General features: G+C 37.6%; 2 protein-coding genes and 1 long non-coding RNA gene across 4 annotated transcripts in view; 1 reads left to right on the plus strand and 2 right to left on the minus strand.

The window, feature by feature from the left end:
* Positions 1–11,271, minus strand: part of LOC111873742 (hsp90 co-chaperone Cdc37) — a 15,251-nt gene extending 3,980 nt beyond the window's left edge. Inside the window, exons 1-6 of the mRNA XM_023868687.2 lie at positions 11,148–11,271; positions 9,125–9,258; positions 6,516–6,669; positions 5,318–5,593; positions 3,137–3,252; positions 2,170–2,359 (exon numbers count right to left, since the gene is read on the minus strand). Coding sequence (XP_023724455.1) covers positions 2,170–2,359; positions 3,137–3,252; positions 5,318–5,593; positions 6,516–6,669; positions 9,125–9,258; positions 11,148–11,180 — 903 coding nt within the window. The 5' untranslated portion in view covers positions 11,181–11,271. The remainder of the gene's footprint in view (positions 1–2,169; positions 2,360–3,136; positions 3,253–5,317; positions 5,594–6,515; positions 6,670–9,124; positions 9,259–11,147) is intronic.
* A 2,039-nt stretch (positions 11,272–13,310) lies between these two features.
* Positions 13,311–20,207, minus strand: LOC111873743 (ER membrane protein complex subunit 6). 2 transcript variants are annotated; one of them, XM_023868690.2, is made up of 5 exons: positions 19,953–20,207; positions 18,890–19,050; positions 18,108–18,200; positions 14,606–14,625; positions 13,311–13,733 (listed from the first exon to the last, which is right to left on the minus strand). In XM_023868690.2, exons 1-5 carry the CDS (start codon positions 19,993–19,995, stop codon positions 13,703–13,705), a joined length of 348 nt encoding a protein of 115 aa, XP_023724458.1. In that variant the 5' UTR covers positions 19,996–20,207; the 3' UTR covers positions 13,311–13,702. The 2 variants fall into 2 exon arrangements, with proteins under 2 accessions (XP_023724458.1, XP_023724456.1); XM_023868688.2 differs by lacking the exon at positions 14,606–14,625.
* Positions 14,007–14,625, plus strand: LOC111873744. The gene is made up of 2 exons (XR_002844426.2): positions 14,007–14,203; positions 14,510–14,625. It is a non-coding gene; the product is annotated as an uncharacterized LOC111873744 (long non-coding RNA).
* Positions 20,208–21,898: the final 1,691 nt, after the last annotated feature.

Consider the following 21,898-nt stretch of genomic DNA (forward strand, 5'->3'; position numbering starts at 1 on the left):
AGAATGGTGAACGTGGGGCACCGTTGGGTTATACGAATGCTTCAAGGCCTTCCTTCTACTAAACCAACTGCCTCCATTACCGAGATACAGGGCGCTCATATTATAAGGTAAGGTTATAAAACCATCATTTAAGATCATTTTAGTGAAAGTTTCATCCTTCAAGGCGTACCATTCACTGCTGAAATACTAAACAACCTGCTTCCATGGCCGAGATACAGGGCGCCCATATTATAAGGTAAGGTTATAAAACCACCATTTAAGATCATTTTAGTGAAAGTTTCATGTTCCTATCTCATAGAATTTAAGAACAATGATGAATAAATAATTTTCGAGCAAAATTTAAATGGCCGGCTGAATATATTACCGCAGGAGCCGCGGCCGCGGAATTTAAATGACCACGTCAAAGGGTTAAGGCAGATGTAATGTACTTGACCATGGTCTGTATGCTGCCAAAAGCAGTATGTCAACTGGTATTCCACTGAGTGTCAGAGTAAGCAGTCAGTAATCCTGCTTTATATTTGGAAAATATCAGGCTCAAACCTCGGCCATGTGACAAGCTATCCTCACGGAAGTCCCCACCCCCATTTCATAGTACCTTGACAAATACCGTTCCTTTTTAATTTGCTTAGTGGGGGGTGGAGTCCAACTGGGTCCACTCGTCACGGCGGCCACTGATTGGCCTATTGTACCTGCCATGGGTGATTATCATGATGGAGAATTTGATGGAATGAAGACTGGCAGGGGAACCGAAGAACTTGGAGAAAACCCACCCCAGCACCACTTTGCCCACCACAAATCCCACTTGACCAGACCCGGGATCAAACCCAGCGACTAACCGCTTGAGCTTGACAAATGCCATGCTTACTCCCTTTATTTTTATTTCCAGTTTATCATTCACAAAATCTTCAATAATTAATATTATATAACCCAGTCATTTTTAAAATTTCCATTAAATAAACAAACTCAGTCAATCAGTAGCTACTTCTCTATCATGATACTAAGGACATTACAATTGACTTCAGCAGTCCTAACAACAAAATACTGTAAATAAAGAAAAGGTATCCCTGTAACAGGCCGTGGAGGCCCATAGGGTTGTGAGACGTTGAGGCTCCCACATTTCCTAGACAATGGGCTCAAAGATAGTGGTGAGGTTGTCAGCCTTACACGACGGCCGTCCTTCATCCCCAGGAATATTTGTGGTACTCGTTTCTGTTAAAGGGTGAATCGACTCCAGGGAACAACAAAATATTGTTACAGTTAAAATTAACATTAATTAACCAACTAGCTCCATGACAGCAGAGTCCTTTATGGGAAGGTGATGGTCACTCAGCCAGCCAAAAATCTCCTAGGAATTTATTTCTAAGACCCTGACCACAAGCCTCTATCCTATCTGCAACATCTATACCTAGGCTAACCTAGTGGTTTTCTCTCTTCAGGTTTTCCAACTTGAAATTCTGTGTGAATTTCCTATTTATCCCACCAATCTTGCACATTCCACCCCTGTTATCCTACTTCAGTTGATCATCCTAAAACTACTTGACATCCAGCATGTATGGGGAATGGAGTTTGCCAATTACATGAAAGAAACCCTTAGAGAAACCCAATAAATGTCAAAATACAATTTTCCAAATTACTGTGTTTTTGGACATTATCTTCTGGTTAATTCCTGCATGGGAATCTTCCTAGGCAATACGATGGATTGACGGATAAGAGATTTCCAACACATTTACTGTCATGTGATCACAAATTCATAACAGCCTCTACGAGGTGCCACTGGAAAGTTCACAGACTAGGTCAAAAAAGAAATGCTCCCATTTGCTTTAAAATAATCTCCTTGGGAATTACTGCACTACACCAAAACAATTAAATTATTTATTTCCTATAACTACCTTAGTATATACTACCACTAATTGATTTTCTGCTATTTATCACTGTGGCACTGCAATCTTTTATCAGTGAGTCAAAGAGCAATGAAACACTGGTGGATTTCACTATAAAACTAGTTACTATAACCTAATCAGTCCAGAGACAAATGAAGGAAGAAACTGAGAACACTAAACAGGATTTTATACAAAAGTGTGTCACCATAAGAAACTGCGGTTCATTACAGTGGTTCTCTTACTTTCATTAATCTAAATTCAGATAGTGTGAGTCACATTTATCTCTCACCTGAGGTAATGATTCATAGACTTCAATTGGATCCAAACCTCCAGGTCCAAGACGGGCCTTCCTCTCCTCTTCTTCTGCTTCTCGTACTGCTTCTTGAATCTTTTCTGCTGCTCTTTTACGAATTCGCTCCTTAAATGAACGCAACTCATCATCAAAAGAGTTCTTATATTCAGCTTCGGCCACCTGAATCCTGTAAACAAATAAATGCTAACAGCCACAGACATTTCAATAATGTCATGCTTTTGAAGTTGGATGCCACTGAGTTTTGGAACATTCTGTATCTCTGAATATCAGGAGCTTCATAATCTGTCTTCTTCAACAAACACTATTAGGGTCAATGATGGTGAAATGTGGGGAACATGTATTGCAAATGGCAACATGCCAAATCCAATTAAAAATTTTTTAGGAAAATTTTAAGTGGCTTTAGTTGAAAAATCTCAAGAGACGAGATCACCTGGTAGACCTATGAAACATGGGAGGATAATATTAATATGGATTTTAAGAAAACTGGGTGTATGAGAGAGAAATACATTCATTTAGCTCAGGATAGAGTTAAATGGTGGGTTCATGTGAGAATAGTAATGAACATTTGAATTCGGTAACAGGTGTCTCTTGAGCAGATGTGTGAATATCAGTTTCTCGAGGCTGACTCTGCTCCATAGATTAGATTAGTTACTTTATCCCTCTAAAACATGTCATGTAATTGTTTTATGATGCTTTCCACATGCTGCAACATCATATGCATATGAAAGCTCATTTCTAAGGATGAACCTCACAGTAACCTACAGTAATGGTCCAACAGACTGGACATATGCATGTCGGGACATGTTTTCTGTGTCAACGAATGGGATATCAGTCCTTACAAATTTGTATTTCTAAGGCCGAAACTACTAGCCACTTGTCTCTTAATTTTACAATACAGAACAGAAAATTATCTCAAACTTACTGCAAACACAGTTTTCTATACCTGGTGAAAAACGAAGAAACACAAGCACGAGGATCTACATCCAGCTGCTTTGACAACTCCAGTATGTACTGCATACATATACACTGATGGGCTACATGTTCCATAAGGTCATGTTTCTATAATGCAAGAGCAGAACAAACAGGACTTCAGCAACAAACAAAATACGATTATGCTGATGAGAAATAAAATTCCTATGTTTAAAATTTCAACAAGATGCATATTCCATGTTACTGAAGCTGGTATTTAATTTGCTGAATACTTATTGGTGAGAGTACACACCTGCAGCTGTTCTAGTTCAGTCCAGAGGTTCAAGCATTTTGCATATTTATGTGAAGAAACATAATATCAAACTTGAGCTGAATCCACAAATGAGGCTTTAAACTTTCCTCTTGTTCTTAAATTTATAATACATTAAAAAATATAAGTGACTTAATTACATATACAGTAAAACTTGGTTATAGCAACATCGGTTTCTGCGACACCTTGTCTATTGCGTCAAATATTCAATGGTACGAACTAATTCCTCATAAAGCAACTGTTTTTATACCTTGCTTAGTACGACATGCACAAATGCATCAACCTCGTATGTAATGTCATTTTCATTCCTGAATTTCTCTGATATGGACATTGAACGTAATTTAGAAAGTGTGTATTGGGCAAGTAACAGGAAACAGATGAAGATAACTGATTACTGTACTCGTATCTAGGTACAGTAAGGCACAACAATTGTTGTAATCTACTGTAATTTGGTGAGTAGGCCTACCTTTAATATACAGTATTAGTGCGGTGTGTATTGTCAGTGAAAAGCGCTGTAATATGTCTTTGATATTACACATTTGGGCAATTCCATGTTAATGTTACGTTAGTCTGTACTTAACTACGTATTTCACTAAAAAATGCAACATTTTAACTCGGTTTTTGGTAGATTTTTACGTGACTAACATAAGGCTACTGTGGAAGTGCCCATTTCGGTTACGACATTCGTTCATAACGACACTATTTTTAGGTCCCTTTGATGACGTTATAACCAAGTTCTACTGTACTTCCAAACACGTTACGGATAGGTCAACCACATTTATAAACTGGATGAGTAGCTACTGCATCCCGCTCATTTATTTTTGATGTTACATCAAAGCACCATCATAAAGATGTATACAGGTATACATGTTTATCTCTATGCACAGTCAATTTTGGCACTAAACCATGATGAACTGTTACAGGAAATAAATAAAACAGCATAAACGTTTTCTGGTTCAAATAAAACCAATCAGTTCAATGCCCAAGGCTCTGAACATCTTGCTATCAAAGTGAACTGTGGTACCTGCCATGCAGACTGTCTTACGACCTTCTCAATTAATTACATAAACTACAAGATAATATGAAAATAATTTACTGCTCATGGGGATTAAGTTTTGCTATAACAACACGTGTCTGTCCACACCACAGAAGCATACAGGGCAGACATGAAAAACTAGGCACCAGAACTACTTGGAGACAACTCCTCAGCTTCCCCTTTCTGCCACCTTACCACTGCAGACAGAACTGTCAATACCTACCATAGAGTCACATTTATATCAGCAATTCATATTACATATCGTCAGTGGCAAAATGATTAATACGTAATGAACTGGACTAGACGCGGAAGCAGTCATGTCACAAACTGAGGTGCTATCTGGGCATTTGTCCTGTGGCGGTGGCACATGGGGAAATACAAAAAAAAAAACTTGGCCAGGATGGTTGCAGTATCACCTGAGATTCAAACCATGCACCTCACAAATACAAGCCAGAAAAATCACTATTTGAACTGAGTAATTCTGTAAATACAGACATGGCCTAAAGCTGGACAGCCAGTGTTCAATTCCCAATATGCACAGACTGGTAATGAGGCAGCTAGAACATACGTATCACCACTTGCCTCCAACCGCTGATGAGTTTAAGAATACAACCCTTAAATATCTTCATGGTGAGGTCCTTAGGCACAGTAGACATTTGCCTTTAACTCCACAAATTTGATGAACTTCACACTCAAACATTCTCATGAATGTGCATTTCACATAGAAAAACCAAAATTTTGTAAACATTTCCAGCTTCTCAGAATCTATATCTACAGACACCTTTGAGAACAATTACATTTTTTGTACTAGTGAGTACACGAAAGAAAGCTGAAGAAATTCAACGTACCTCCTCCATTTCCAAATTAATGCACCATATTACTAGGTAATTAGCTGTATCTTCACAAACCAGATGGTGGTTTTCTTGGAGGAATCGTCTGCTATCATCAAAGCGCCGCAACATTCCAAATTTTTTTAAGATCTTTTCATTTTCTTTAACAAATTTTTTCATTCGCTGTTCCCGCTGCTCCTCTGTAAGGTTTTCATCTTCTTTACGGGGTGGTGTATTGATGACAGTTTTTGTGAAGCCTGATTTACTGATTGTATCTACATTCCATGGTGTTATCTGTTAAATAATATCACAACAAATATTATGATCAGTTATAAAGTTTGAATCACTGGATATCACTATCACTGAATTATACATGTTTTATACTAAGATAAACTACACAGCATGCAGATTTATATAGTCTCTAACAGAAATGAGTACCAGGAATCTTCCTGGGGGTCAAGGGAGGCCAGCACACAAGGCTGACAACCTTATTGCAATCTGTGAGCTGATTGTCTAGAAAATGTGGGAGCCTTGACCTCTCACAACCCTATGGGTCTCCACGGCCTGTTACAGGGATACCTTTACCTTGTAACTTTTTTAAGTTATGTGATCACCGACTAAAACTGAACACATTATAATAAAGTTAATGGGGGGATATTACACAGTGTATTAAAAAAAAAAGTGTAGTTACTTCTTAAAAATGTGGGAGGAAACATGATGTGATGGGGGGAAGAGAAATTACCTGAGTAAATAGAGCAGTAAGAAGTGTGATTTGGTGATATTTTATGGTATAAAATAGGATCTACTGTTACCTGACTATTGAGAACTATTATAAATTGCTTATTTTTTATTATGATTTTACCGGCCCTATAATACCAAACAGCACAGACACCGGACATGCACAGCTTAGCAAATGACACTACGTTCACTTTCCAAACACACAAAGATGTTTGCTTATGGCCTTGTTTATTATGGACCAATATGGCCGTGAAATGGAATTTGCTAACAACTTTTAGTGAAACCCTTCTATGCTTAATTAAAAAAAAACTCTCGTAACCATGTCACAGGAAGATGGACAGACCCAGTATCCATTTAAGGCCTTCGTTTCTTCTTTGTACAAAAAGCCTAATAATTAAGAGTACTATATTTAGCCAATACAGTGGATTGTTACACGTGTAAAATCAACTGAATACACAAAAATATAAAATGTGCAAACCTTCTCCTTCTTTTTAATTTCATCCTCCTTTTGTTTAATTTTCTCTCCCTCCCGCTGAAGTTCCAGCAGAGCTGCTTTTAATTCTGACAAGTCTGCTCCAACTTTCTCAGCTTCTGACAACTTTTGTTTTGCTTCCTGTAACTTCTTTTCATGGCTATAAAACAAAATACAACATACCCAATATGTGAATAGCATTCAGTGTTCCATCGGCACAAAGACAGCATAAATATGATACTACATATTCTGTATTAGGCAATCATAAAGATGGGTTTAATTCTTCTGGCTTCATAAATTTGTTACATACAAGAACAATGGGGCTACAATTAAAAAGTAAAACGTAACTTCCACATCCCAACAGATCCCCAATCTTACTTAACCAACATAAATTTCCATCAAAGGAAGTTTCACGAACATAAAGCAATGAAACAATGATGGACAAAGATTGCTTCTTGTACTATAAAACATGTTACAGCCGCACCAGAACCAGAGACACAGGAGTAAATAACAGAACTTCAAGCACTGTGATGCAAGATCTTGTATCATGCACACAAACAAGTCTAAGAGGTGAGAGTAGCTCATAAATAACTCGTACAGGCATATGTGAAAGATGATGCAGATAAAATTATTTACTTAAAATCACATACTAAGAAAACACAATTTCTTATCACAAACATAAACAGCATGTTCTGTGAAAAACTAATTGTCTACCATCCTTTCAGCATAATCTAAGTATCTGATACTACAAGCAGAAAGAACTCCGAGTCTTCAGGCATAATAAGTCAACGAAACAATAAAATCTGAGAGGTTGTAGTTTTGGTATTACTAATGGAAGGGATTTATGAAGTAAGCCACTGAGATGACCTCAAGCAGCATGACATACATACCAAGTTTGATGGCAATCAGTGATGTTGACATTAGTACCTCAACAATTTTTGAAGTTGCACTGTTGGGATTACCAATGAGATGGATTTATAAAGTATGAAGTATGCCACAGAGATGGCCTCAGGTGGCATGATATACCCACCAAGTTACATAAAGATTGGTTCAGGCATTCACAAATTGTTGCTTGGAGAGTGGGGAGGGGCACACACATGCAGAGCAACGTGATCTCATAAGCCTACGCTTTTTTCCAGAAATAAGAAATGCACACTAAAAATGAAAAAAACTGAAAGTAACTAGAGAGGATTTTAGAGATGAAACAGGGGTAGAAGCCAGAGAGATGATTGGCTCTTAACCCTTTGGCACGGTTATTTAAATTCCGCGGCCGCGTCTCCGGCGGTAATATATTCAGGCGGCCATTTAAATTTTGCTCGAAAATGATTTATTCATCATTGTTCTTAAATTCTATGAGATAGGAACATGAAACTTTCACTAAAATGATCTTAAAAGGTGGTTTTATAACCTTACCTTATAATATGAGCGCCCTGTATCTCGGGAATGGAAGCAGGTTGTTTAGTATCTGAGCAGTGAATGGTACGCCTTGAAGGATGAAACTTTCACTAATTTGATCTTAAAAGATGGTTTTTATAACCTTACCTTATAATATGAGCGCCCGTTATCTCGGCAATGGAAGCAGTTGATTTAGTAGAATTTGAGCTGTGTAAGGAAGGCCTTGAAGCATTCGTATAACCCAACGGTGCCCCCCATTCACCACTCCAATTTGTGTATCTTTTCTTTGGCCCACACATCTGTGCGGCCATGCCTTCTTCCCCGTGAGGGGTATAGTTCAAGGAAATGTCTTTCCGTGACCCGTTTAGTTGCCAGGTCAGCTGTAGTAAATTCAACGTTACGAGTTATCATAACAAGGGGTTGTTGCTATGCCTTTGATATTCCATCCATTTTGGCGGCAGTAGATGTCGTAGGGGTGACCACAGAATTCATGAAGTTATTCTAAGAACTGTCTGGTATGTAGTGAACGAAAGCAGAGCTTAGCTGGCTCAAAAAAATATTTATGGTCATCCCTCGAAACGACCACCAAGGTCAGTACGATAAAATGGAGTCAACTGGAGCGATAATACATGAAGGAATGCGTTCTTTTCCCCCCACACACACACACACCCATCGTCACAGGGGGTGACCACAGTGTTCTGCCTTAATTTGTGGCGTTTTTCTAAGAACTGGCTGCCATGTACTGTGCGAAATCAATCGATCTGGCAAGAATAAAATGTGGACATCCCTCTTCTAAGAATTCCAATTGAGTGTGTTAGTGTGGCCAGCTCAGGGCAATATGATATTATAAACACAAGCACATATCACGTCTCTGCTGTTTATAGCTTCAGAGCAAAGAAAACACGCCATTCATAACAGCTTGAACGAGGAAATCGCTCGCAAGAGCAACAGGAACTTTGCTGCAAGACAGGCATATGTAACGATCACTTAGCGCAGCTAAACTCCTGTCGTCGTTCTCGTTGTTCTCCTGACAACAGGCCAGCGAAAAATCTAACAATCTACAGCAAAACCATCAAATATTATGGGCGTTATAACGTAGGTGTGCAGCTGGACGAAACATACACGTCAAACCCCCCCAGACGATTTAAATACCTGATGAAACATACACGTCAAACCACGCTGAACGGTTAAATTATTTCACAAAAAGGTATGATACTTACCTTGACTTCACTTTATCAACTTCTTCTTTTTCCTTTCTTTGTTCTTCCATTCGCTCAAGTCTAGCTTGGTGCCGCCACCGAAATAAAGAGGGAGTGTCAATGTTGGGATGAGTATCATCTTCATCATCAGAAATCTATACAATCAAAGCTTGTAGTAAGAAATCCTACGATTAACTAGTCAATGCATCTCTAAAGTGCAACAACTGAAGTCTACAAATAGTTTCTTATGGTACATTTTTCAGAGATTTACAAAACATAATGTTTCAGTTTTCGCCCACTTCCGCTCCATCCACTCTGATGCCATTACAAAGTAAGAGTTACTTATCATACTAAAAGAAATTAGTCATATATAGGAACATCTGATGTAAAAATAACAAAATTTCAAACAGCCACTACCTAATTAAGAGAATCAATATGTACATTACCTAACACTTTAATACTATTTAATACATAAACATTTCTCACACTACAAGAGAAAATTCTGAGAATGTAAAAAACAACAAATGTTATGCACATGATGTCTTGTTATTCCTGATTCTGTTCTTCTACTAGGATTGCAATAAGGTGCATGTTTCACAAGAATGGTTCATTGTACATCATTAATAAGTAATGCTAGGGTGATCTAGGTAGGCCGGGTATGTAGCATGCAGAGAATGGCAAATTCATGTAATATATTAGTCAGAAAACTTGGGAGACCTAAGCACAATTTGGAAAATATTCAATGGACTTTAATAAAACACACTGTGGGAATGTGGACAGGATTAATGTAGTTCATAACAGGATTCTGTGGCATGCTCTTGCAAACATGGTAATATACATTTTTTTAATTCACTTAGTGGGGGGGTGGAGTCCAGCTGGGTCCACTCAGCACGGTGGCCACTGATTGGCCTATTGTAGCCGGCCCTGGGTGATTATGATGGATAATTTGGTGCAATGAAGATTGGCAGGGGAAACCGAAGTATTTGGAGAAAACCCGGCCCAGTGCCACTTTGTCCACCACAAATCCCACTTGACCAGACCCGGGATCGAACCCGGGCCGCCGCGGTAGGAAGCTAGCGAACATGGTAATATAATTTCACTTGTCACTTCACACTACATGTTTTGGCATCAATCTGCCATCCTCAGGTGTATGGACTCCGCTAAGGGATTTGTTCTTATGTTTTAATTGTGTAAATACTGTGTCTTTATGTGGCTGCGTATGTTGTATTGCTGGACGTGTGTGTCCAGCAATACAACGCACACAGCCACATAAGAAAGACACATCATAAGACACAGTATATACACAATTAAAACATAAGATGAATGACTCCCACACCGGATGAATGGCGTTACAAACGAGTTTGATATATGACATGTAAGATGATGGATCTTAACAAGTTTTAATATATAAATTCTATTACTGAACAACATCAAACACACACTTTATATCATTTTATAAATGGACACTTGATGGCAGGAAGTGCAATGGTTTAATGTGATTGATACACCTGAGGATGGCAGAATGATGCCGAAACATGTAGTGTGAAGTGAGAAGTGAAATTGTATGCACTAAAAGGCGGTAAATATATACACATTATGGATACGAATCAGTGCAACAGGTCGTTAAAATACAACATTATGGTAATATACCTTTGGGTTCTATAAAAGGCGGGAGCCTTCACATCTCAAAGATTATGGTCAACCGTGGTTAGTTTGTTGTTGAGGTTAATGCAAAAAATTTTCATTAGGTGTTCCAGCACCTGAAAGTCCTAGCTTACACTTTAAATCTACTCAATATTGCACTCGTCCAATTATGGTGCACCAATGCAACTAATCTAGACCATTTATTACAATAAAAAACAATGGTTAACATATGTATTTTTATACTGTATAATGGTTGGTAAACCACGATCTATCTTAATTGGAATAACATTCTCCAGATGACATACCTTTCTTAGCATAAAATATTACATTAATATTAACCGGAATAACATATTCGCAACGCGGTGGAAAAATAAGAGCAGAAGCAGTTTTAACATCTTACCTCGATATCCTTCCACTTACTATAGTCCACCATTTTGTATCCGCTGACTGTATTCAGGAACCTTCCCGAAAGTTCAGGAACTCCAGGAACATACTCAGTGCTCAGAACCTCACGCAGTCGCTCGAGTTAAATAAAGGAACGCTACTGCATACTACATATCTATATGTATGGACACTCGTCACACCACAGTTTGACCCGATGTAACAAAAATCACTTTTGTTAAAACAGAAAAATATATTTTTCATCCTTTACTGGCAAACGCAAATGTATGGTTACATTTTTATTTACCATATAGTTTGTATCGGCGATCTGGTTAACTTCGTTCTCCGACAAAACATACGTAACACGTGATCACATTAATTTGTTCTCCACGGGACGAACTTAAGCAAAATGAGCTGCATTTGTCACTTTTCGGTTTGAACTATCAAAGATAAAAAAAAAGAGAAAGGCAAGCTGTGCTCTGGGATAGCCCTCCTATGAAAACAAACGTATGGAAAGGTAACATGCAACTGTATCTTACAGGAAACAGGTTGTGAGAATGAAAATTATGGAATTCACCACAAGAGATGGCATTCTAACTTTTTGTTTGTTACCAGAATTGGTTTCATATATTTAATTTGCCCAGAAGAACGTACTTCACCCAAGTGGTACCCAAACAGTAAATGAATTACACCAACCAGTTCAGGTTAAAAGCAGAAATGACTAGACTGTCAAGGTGCATTAGAAACCAACCATATTTAATATGCAAACTTAGTATTACGCACAATTAATGAGAGATTTGTACTGCAAAAGGAACCAATGGGGCACATTTTATCCAGCTTTCCTTATTTTTGAAAAAATAAAGGTGGGCTTATTGGTTCACCTTGCTGTGTATCTCCCCCCACTCCCCAAAACCTTTCAAATGCCATAACCCATCTTTATGAAACTATTATAAATCCCTCCCATCAGTAACACATACACCACAGCTTCTTGAATTGTGGCAATAATCTTAATATCAATTCTATGCCTGAACCAACCATTACAAAACTTGGTATGTACATCATACCACTTCATGCCCTCAAGTCAGCCATACAAACATTGCAGCCCCTCAGACTGTATTTTATTGGCTTCATTACTTCTACATACTAGAGTTTCCTTTCTACTTGTATATCAAATACTCAGATTGCAGTGGAATTAAAGTAGGTAATCAGTTCTGCCCAGGAATAACTGAAAAAAAAATTCTGCTTAAGATTGTCTTGTCCTGGCCAAAATTTGACTGATGTCCCCATGCATAAAGCATGTTCTGTTCCGAGCTAAACCTGTCTGACAGAACATGATGTACACCAGGCATAGAAAAATAAGAAAAAGCTCTTTAAGTTTTGAGGTTGGTAATAAATTATTTAAGGTACTTCCGTGGCCATCAACACAATATCTGACTCTAACTACAACTCAAGCACACCACATAAAACCAACCTGCAGACCACAAAGCTGAGCATCAACACACCCACAAGAGAAAACCTTTGTATATAAACTGTAATACAACCTGGGTATCAATCTAATCAATATACATCTAGCCACCAATGATACAAGTCATAACTACCTTGGAGGCACACGGTAGCGTAGTTGGTTGACGCACTATGCTACAAGCCAGAAGGTTGTGGGATTGAACCCCGAAGAGGTGGATTTTTTCAATTGACCTAATCCTTCCAGCCACACTGTGGCCCTGGGGTCAACTCAGCCTCTAACAGAAATCAGTACCAGGAATATTCTATGAATATTCTTGGGGGTAAAGGGCGGCCGGCGCATAAGGCTGACAGACTTGCCGCCATCTATGAGCCGTTGTGGGCTCATGTGGGAACCTCAACATCTCACAACCCTATGGGCCTCCACGGCCTGTTACAGGGATAACTTTTTTTTACTTACCAATGCTACCTCCCTCCAATTTAATTTTATGCAGTTTGTTACTGATAAACACAACACTCAACAAGAATATAACGGTATTTGGAGTAACTGCGATGCTATTCTAAATGTTCCCACTCTTGAAGCAGCAATGTTGAAATTCTGGTCTCTGAATTCTGAAATACCTTTTTATTGTAAAACCTCTTTTAATTTATTTAATGTTTCATACCTTAATGTGAACCAATAGCCGTATTTTTAATCTCTATGTCCTTTAATGCACACAGATTTAAGGTTAAGTCTCCTGGGACTACAGATCCCAAAATTTATTCATCTGAAGTTCTTGCTTTCCAGTCCAGTGTTCTACAATTTGATCTGTACAATTATGCTGCCCTACTGGTCACTATTTCTAGACATTTCATGAAACTAAAAATATTATATTTTGAAGACAACAGATCACACCATATTCCTGCTATTTTAAAACACAATAATATGACAACCTGAATGCACCTAATTCAAATGGTCCCTTGTACCTAAATACTTTAAGCAAATATGAATGTACAGCACGAAAAAACAATGAATACTTTATCAGAAGTTATCTGTTTCTCATCTTGAAGTTCTTGAATATGTGGAAATGGGAAAAACACAAGAAACAGATGTGAAATCAATAATAATATGCCTCAGTACACATGTACCATTCCATATAAAAATCTGGAAGAAGAGTGAAGGAAAAGTTTTGTAGCAATTACAAAAATTGGTAACCACAGTTAAAAGCAAAATACTGCAACAAAAAATTAAGGCACTTAAACAAAGCTATATTAGAAATCTTTATCTATTTAACATAATATTTTTAAGGTAACATCTTATGCAGTAACTGCCTTCTAAAAGAAGATAGAGGGGCAGATAGAAGTGACCAGAAGATGCTGGATGACCTTGGGGACAGAAGAGGATATTTTCATTTGAAGGAGAAAGCTCTAGATCGCATCAAGTGGAGGAACTGTTTTGGAAGAGACCATGGACCTGTCGTCTTGACAGATTACAGATGAATGAATGAATGTTATCCCTAAGCTTAAGAATCATATGTGGATATATATTGGGGGGGGATATCTCCATGCATTCTTATCCTTGGTACCAGATGGAGATGAGTGGTCAGCATCAAGCTCCAGCCAGCTTTATCACTGGTAAGCATGTTGACAGGAAGCTCAGTGGGCCTCAGAGCTAGACTGCATGTAATGTTGATTGTTTTCAACACTTCCAAAGCTGCTGGGAGTCTCATACAACTAGAAAACAAGTTCAGGTAGAACAAATAATGCAGTAAAATAATATGATGTTGCACTAATCATGTTAAAAATTACTGGTTAGCACCAACAATGCTGTACATATTTTGTGGTACCCGAGGTTTCCTCACCTAAACTAGAGGTATTCAGGTTTTCTGCATTAACATACAGACTAGAAGAAAACTATTACATGCACATATTTTGTTCCAGTTGCGTATCAGATCCAGGACCTAATAACTTGCAATCTGTAATTATCCACCAGAAAGAGAAGATGTAAACATAGTTATACAAGATAGGAAAGGATACGTCCAGAACAGCACATATGTCTGAAGAACCGTTAAGGACCCATACATGGGAACAGCAACTTACAGTGATACATAGTGTTTCTCCACATGTTTACCTGTACATACTGTTTACTTGTCATGTTTCCAATTTATATGTTAAGTGATATTACTTCCATCATGTAGCAGTGCTTTTCCATGCAGAACCTGAAGGTACAACACCAATATCAAAGCCCACTATTCCAAGTATCTTCTCACAGCCTATTTCCCTAAGAACCATCTCAAAGCCCACTATTACAAGTATGTTCTCACTGCCTATTTCCCTAAGAACCATCTTAATGTTATCTTCTCATATCCTTCTTTGTCAGAACATGTCTGTGTTCCTTCATATTCCCTCACCAAAATTCTGCACTCCTTATTGCTCCCATTCAGCCCCATGTGTCTAAGCCATTTTAACTCATCACTTCACTACAGCAAAAACCTATGTCCCACACACTTTCCATTTTGGGAAAAATGAAGAAATAAAAGGCTGCATTACTATAATTAAATATGTAAGATAAAAAGAAGCTAACCATCAAAGAAGTCATCCTACCTCCAAATGTTTTCCAAACTGCTGATTTTCACATATTCTTTTCAAAATTCAAGTCTAGAATCTTGATGCAAGTGGAATAAACATCTGATACATTCCATTAGACAGCACATAACAGAAGAGCACTTTAAAGGCAGAAATAACTCGAAAAGCTGGAAACCATGAGCTCGACATCCAAAACCCATCTTTGCAGAGATTGTTATTCTGATATGCATTAATCATAAAACAAGCAAGAAAGCTCATATTAATTTTATGTCAAGGTAAAACTGTGCATTCTAGACCCAGGAGAGAAGATTAACTTTACGCACTGACTGTTTCACCCAAGCAGTCCCAAGTAGGAAGGTGGGTAAGACCTAGAGTTATGGAGTTGGCAATGAAGATAAAAGTATAATCCCCTATCATGAATGAAATCCATTATCCATTTCATTATTACGTTACTGCAATGGTTTAAATCGTTTTGACATGATGCTCTCCTTTTGGTGTTTACTAAATATTCATGCATTCCCACCCCAGTTTTGATCAAAATAAAATTAACCCTTTGCACTTACATTTATATTACTGCACATATGTATTTTAATTACTTTGTAATATTTTATATATTTAGTAACATATTTTATTATATACTTTTGTAAAACATATGTCTTATCACATTATTATTCATGATCAACTGAATCATAATTATTTTGCCCATGTATCTGATGCCTAGAAACCATGTAATGAAAAATACACAGAAAATATTAAACATTATTTTACTTTAATGAAAACTTCTTACTTACTTGCTCATGGAGCTGAGCCCTTCTCGAGGAGCCGCCAATTCTGCAGCTACTCAAGAATTTCCCAGCATTTTATGGAACCCGAAGGTTCATTATCGTGTTCACAAGAGCCCTCCGCTGGTCCTTATCCTGAGCCAGATCTATCCAATCCATACCATCCCATCCTATCTCTCTAAGATCCATTCTAATATTGTCCACCCACCTACGCCTTGGTCTTCCCTGTGGTCTCTTTCCTTCTGGCTTTCCCACCAATAGCCTATACGCATTCCTCGTCTCCCCCATTTGTGCTACATGACCTGCCCACCTCATCCTCAAAGGAATCAGTCCAGGTCCGAGGCTTTGTGTTCATTTTCGTTACATAATGATTTTTTACAGTGAGGAGTTGTTAGCCCCACGCCCAACCCACAAGCTGGAGGGCCACCCCTTGTCGGCTGTCCGCGACTGCTTATTCAATATATTCACAGTTTCCCTCCAAAACTGAAGGGCGTCTTCTCCATCCACAACCTGAGTACGCGCCATGCCGTGGTGACAGAATGAAAACTTCTAAAAGAATTAAATATAATTTATGGCATATATTTTAATAAATATTTATAATGTAGTTGTAATAGTGTGGTACATTATAAAAAGATATTTCAAATTCAAAACACATCCAAACTGACTGAAACTTAACTGCAGTAAAAAGAATGAAACAGCAACATACCAGTCTTTCATCTTTGAAAAAATGACTTTTTAAGATACAACAGAAATTTAAGCAAATAATAATGGTTCAAATTAAATGAATTTAACAAGATAGCTGATACAAATTGTTCATCACAAACTCAGAAATATCAGAAACAAAGTCAGTTCTGCTTCAAAAGCCATCATACTTTCACGTGAAAGAGAAGAGTTTTATGATCAGCTCCAAACTGACAACTTTAATCCCCAAAGGCACCAAAGTACACAGGTTATCTTAGCATGGATGGTGCTGTGGGTCCCAGTTATACCTGATTTCTTTTCTTTGGCAAATGCCATGAACTAGAATGACTGTCAAGTATCAGTGGGGCACTGTTAATGCAAACACCAACCAGCCTTTCCCATGCAAGACCATTTACTTAAAGAAAGCAAGAAACAGTTGCCACAGTGTCACAAGCCTTTGATGTGGTCTCCAGTGTTTTGAGAAAAACTTTTTTTTCTTAGCTTTATCATCCGCAAACTGAGAACAGATAAACAACTGGCATGACATTACACTAAGCTACAGAAAGAAAGAAAGAAAGAAAGAAAGAAAACATTATTTTATATTTTACAAAACTTGTGTTTTCATGTACCCTGCAAGTCCATCAATGCAACGCTTTACCGTGTTACCAGGAAGTTAATTTTCTATACGTCTCATGGCTTCCAGCAGTACAATATTCATAGCACTCAGTAAGTACAGTTTCTGAGTTGTCTCTTCAATCATGTGAGCTTTATTTGATATGGCAATGAGTAGTGAGAGCTCATAAGAAGCTACGTGTGTCTATCTACTGATATGGTGTCCAGGGAGCACTGTACCACCCCAGATAATGATGACATAACCTATATAGCGTACTATTCACCTAAGCAAGGGATGCACAGTGTAGCAATAATATAATATGAATCATGTTTTGCACTAAATCTACATACTGAAAGCAATAGCAATAGAAGCTAGAATATCTAGAAATTAAGCAGTCCATCAGCAATTTCTATATGCAAAGAACTCCTGATTTGAAAGGGATTTAAACATAAATATTAAAGTATGCTAAGCAATCTCCTCTTTACCACATAAGCCTCTGATGATGACTCTATAGGGCAGAAACATGTAAAGCATATTTTATACTAGTGAAGTTTTTAACTAGTGCATGTTATACTTGATGGTTCTTATTACTTCATTATCGGTATAAATTATAACAGCTGAAATATCTCACATAAAACTATTTTACCTTAATTTGACATCAGACACTGATTTTATATCTCAGGGCTTCCCCACCCCCCACAAGGATGTGCATCCCCTTTTCTGTGAACTGTTGCTTCACTGCTTGCATTCTTACAGCACTAATGGTCTGAATCTCTTAGTATAACAGATGTAATTATAAGGTATGTATCATAACTTAGCTGTAAAACCCACCCGTCTGTAATATGACATCAATTCCTGTTGTTTTTTTAAAGGATACAAAAAGACTTCCAAAGAACCCATTTGTAAGGAGAGTCCGCCTGCTGATGAAGTATTTCCTCCAGTTTGATCCTGCTTTTAGTAATATTAACACCTGAAAAGTACAAGCTGTATCATTACACAGCAGAGACAGGATTCAGGCCCTGCTGACAGCATTCATTATTTGGAAAAGTTTCAGTCATGTTGCATTGCATTGTTAGATGGTGCCACCAAGCAATGACTAGCATAGACACACAGCAGACTGAAAGGACTTAGTGCTTGCAGTAGTGCTTTGTAGAGTTGTAGACCAGTGAAAGTGCCTACTTATGAGTAAAAGCATTCAATAAATCCAATTATAAATTCAAACCTGGCGTTTAGTCACTAACTGCTGACAGTATTATATTGATCAGTACTGGAAGTTCTAAATACTTAAAGAGACTGCAGAAATTTTGGATATTTACTACTATAGTTACATAAATGCTTACAATGCAGTAAAGTATCTATGTAACTGAATCTATGTGACAAATTAATTATTAATTTCAACTCCTCATACCCCACTACCAAATCCAACCATTTCAGAAACAATGCTGCAGGCTATATGTATAACATGAACATCTCTCTTGTTACTCTGAACGTATATATGAGGTATATACTGTGCAATATATTTTATTTCCAATGCGTAAATGCCTGTGTTATACTGAAATCAGACCAAAATAGAAGAATTATAAAGTGATGTGGGCCGAACAACAAACTCTGATTTTATGAAAATTCAGAAATTGGCCCATCAATGAATACTAAACTTACCCAAAGTCCCACCACAGCAAATACATAGAAGCCAAAGCCGTAAAAGCCGGTGAGTCCAAGCAATCCAGCTGTTCCTCCAGACAGAGCAGCCATTGATGTTCTGCAATACTCTACAACACTCGCATTGTTCCTTACTGCCAGTTCACTGTATGCAACAATCTCTATACACACAAATAAACAACATTTTTTTTTATTGTAATGTAACATATTTTGAAAATGGAAGATTAAACATAAGCATTACTTTTTCATATGGTGTTTAACAAATATGCTGAATTATATTCAATTCAATTTATTCAGCTAAGGTCATATACAGTAAGTGGGCAATTATGATCAGGAACAAGCAATTTATACAGGTCACCGAGTAATTTCACGACAGTAAAATCTAGGAAGCTATGATGGCCTAGGCATGTAGTTGGGATATGGGGGAAATATGAAAGCATATCTTAAATTGCTTACTTTTATTGACAGTGTAAGTTACAAAAAAGTAATAAAATGATTTACTGCTAACAAAAGAGGGAATTACACTCCAGAAATATGTCCACCCTCCTCCCCATTACTCTCAAAATGTTATAAAAAATAACAAAGATCTATTGGCCTGTATTTACTAACTCATGGCATACCTTCCTACTTAAACAATGGGTTTATTTACATTTAAGAGCACTGGAAACCTACAGACCATCAGCCAGCTATGGCTGGTAACCTTAAATTAAACCAAAATTTAGTGACAGGTTAGGGGGCAGAAGTTATGTTGCGAAAGTAACACTGTCCTTGTGCTTAAAGAACATCATGAGACTGAGTGGGGACTGGAAATAAAATTGCTCTATAGGCAGTTGGCTTTGTTGGATCTATAACAAATGGAAAGCATGGTTAACTTTATGCGGGTAACTGCAAACAGTTTCTGCTGCCCAAGACCGTTTTTCTTGGTAGAATTCTAATTGGGAATCTAATGACGTTTATTATTGTGAACACAGTTTTCTATGAGAACATAAAATAAACTGAAATCATTGTGGGTTAATTCTCATAAACGTTGTCACTAGGATAAATCCAACCACAGTGCACCAACCTCCAGATTTTTCAACTTTCGTTTTAACTCTCCCAATCGCCATATTTCACCTATAAAGGTAGACGACTACACTGATCTTTATTGAAGTTCTATGCTGAAACAGAATCTTCGTAACCCAGTGCAGCAAAATACACTGACGTATGGTAGAAAATACATCAACTGATCATCACCCAACCTTCTAACTCATGTCTTTCCAAACGTTTGCAACCACCAAACCGGAGTACACAAATCAATATTTGGTCGTCATGGCCGTCATGGCTCTTGACAAGTAATGGTTGCAGCCAGTGACGAGGGCTCGATCGGTAAGAAAGTATGCTATCATACCACCTGCCCTGTCGGTAAGAAAGTATGCTAACATACCACCAGCATTAGTATACTGCTTCCTCCCAAAAAATCACTGGTTCACACGGATAGCTAGAAATAATAATTGATATAAATGAAATGTTCATATTTTACAGGCACTGGTGGGAAACTTTCTGCTGATAAATAATGTTGCAACCTGATATCTTGTACTGCAGAGGTTCTTACTCCATTGTGTGCTTTCTGTTTTGAACTGAGTTTAATATCACTTCGCTCAAAACCATCTGGAGGGGCATGAGTTAAATGATATCAAACTCATATCGAAAACAGAAAACACACAACGTAGTAAGAACCTCTGCAGTACAAGATATCAGGTTGCAACATTATTTATCAGCAGAAAGTTTCCCACCAGTGCCTGTAAAATATGGCCATTTCATTTACATTAATTCAACACCCCCTTACTGAAATGCAATGGATATTTTAACTATAACATATATAAAATACTCGTGTTTAGGAAAGCTGATGGTGGGTAAACTTGAAAGAAAATTCTGTTTCCATCAGAGATACTTGTATTCAACCTCATAACTTTGCTTACAATTTATACCTGAAAGATACACAGAACACAGACAATATAAAGTTGCATTCCAGTTGCTGCTATAACAGTGTTGCACAACAGATGAATGATGCAACATGGCTAAATATTTACATCTTTTAAGGCATGACTGTACAGCACATAGGTGGCTGGTAGACTTTGTATAGGTAAACATTTAACTATTTCTTCTCCATTGTGCCAAAACAAGCAGATTACATAGCCCATTTGGTTTTTAGTGCACTAAACCGCCCATAAAAGGTTTTTTTTTTTTTTGAGGTGCTACTCAGTGAATCTGAACTTGAAACTGAGGACTATCTTACGTGAAATGATTTCACACTGAGATTAGTGACTTTGGATCATCAAAAATGACTGGTACATGAGAAAATATTAAATCATGGAATATTAAATGAAGGTTCCACAGTATCCCATAATGGAAGGTCATAAGAATAAGGAAGGGCTGTTTGCATTATGGTTATGACATGTTTTGTAACAGAGGACTTTTAATTGCTGCATTAAAACTGACTAGAGTTATGCAGTTATTTCAGAAGTTTGTTAGAAGGTAAAGCAGTCGTACACTTCATGACATTATTATATTGTCATATTGAATTGAATGGCCGCGCCACAGCTTAAGCGGTTAGTCGCTGGCTTCCCANGATGTTTTCATGGCACCATAAGGGTGTTAGGAATGTGCTTACCCTCCTTCCACAGGCAAGTTAATTTTAAGTAGCTGATGGCTCTCAGCTTTATTTCTGGACATAAATTCTGTGTATTTATTTGCTTTCAAACCATTTTTGTTTTGCAGAATATTTTATATTTGATATGTCAATGAAAATTGAAGAAGTTATATACTCACATTACTTACTATCTTATGGGATATGATGCCATGTAGACCCATAGACAGTTACCACTTTGGAGGAATCTGCTGCCTCCATATTCAGGGTAACTATCTGTGAGGCTGTATGGCATTACATCCCAGAAGACTGTAGTTTTGTGCTCATTGCTGTGAAAGATGTCACATATTTGTAATGTTCTTCATGTATAGCGAGACAGGTGG

The sequence above is a fragment of the Cryptotermes secundus genome, unplaced genomic scaffold, assembly GCF_002891405.2.
Source record: "Cryptotermes secundus unplaced genomic scaffold, Csec_1.0 scaffold142, whole genome shotgun sequence".
Classification (NCBI taxonomy): Eukaryota; Metazoa; Arthropoda; class Insecta; order Blattodea; family Kalotermitidae; genus Cryptotermes; species Cryptotermes secundus.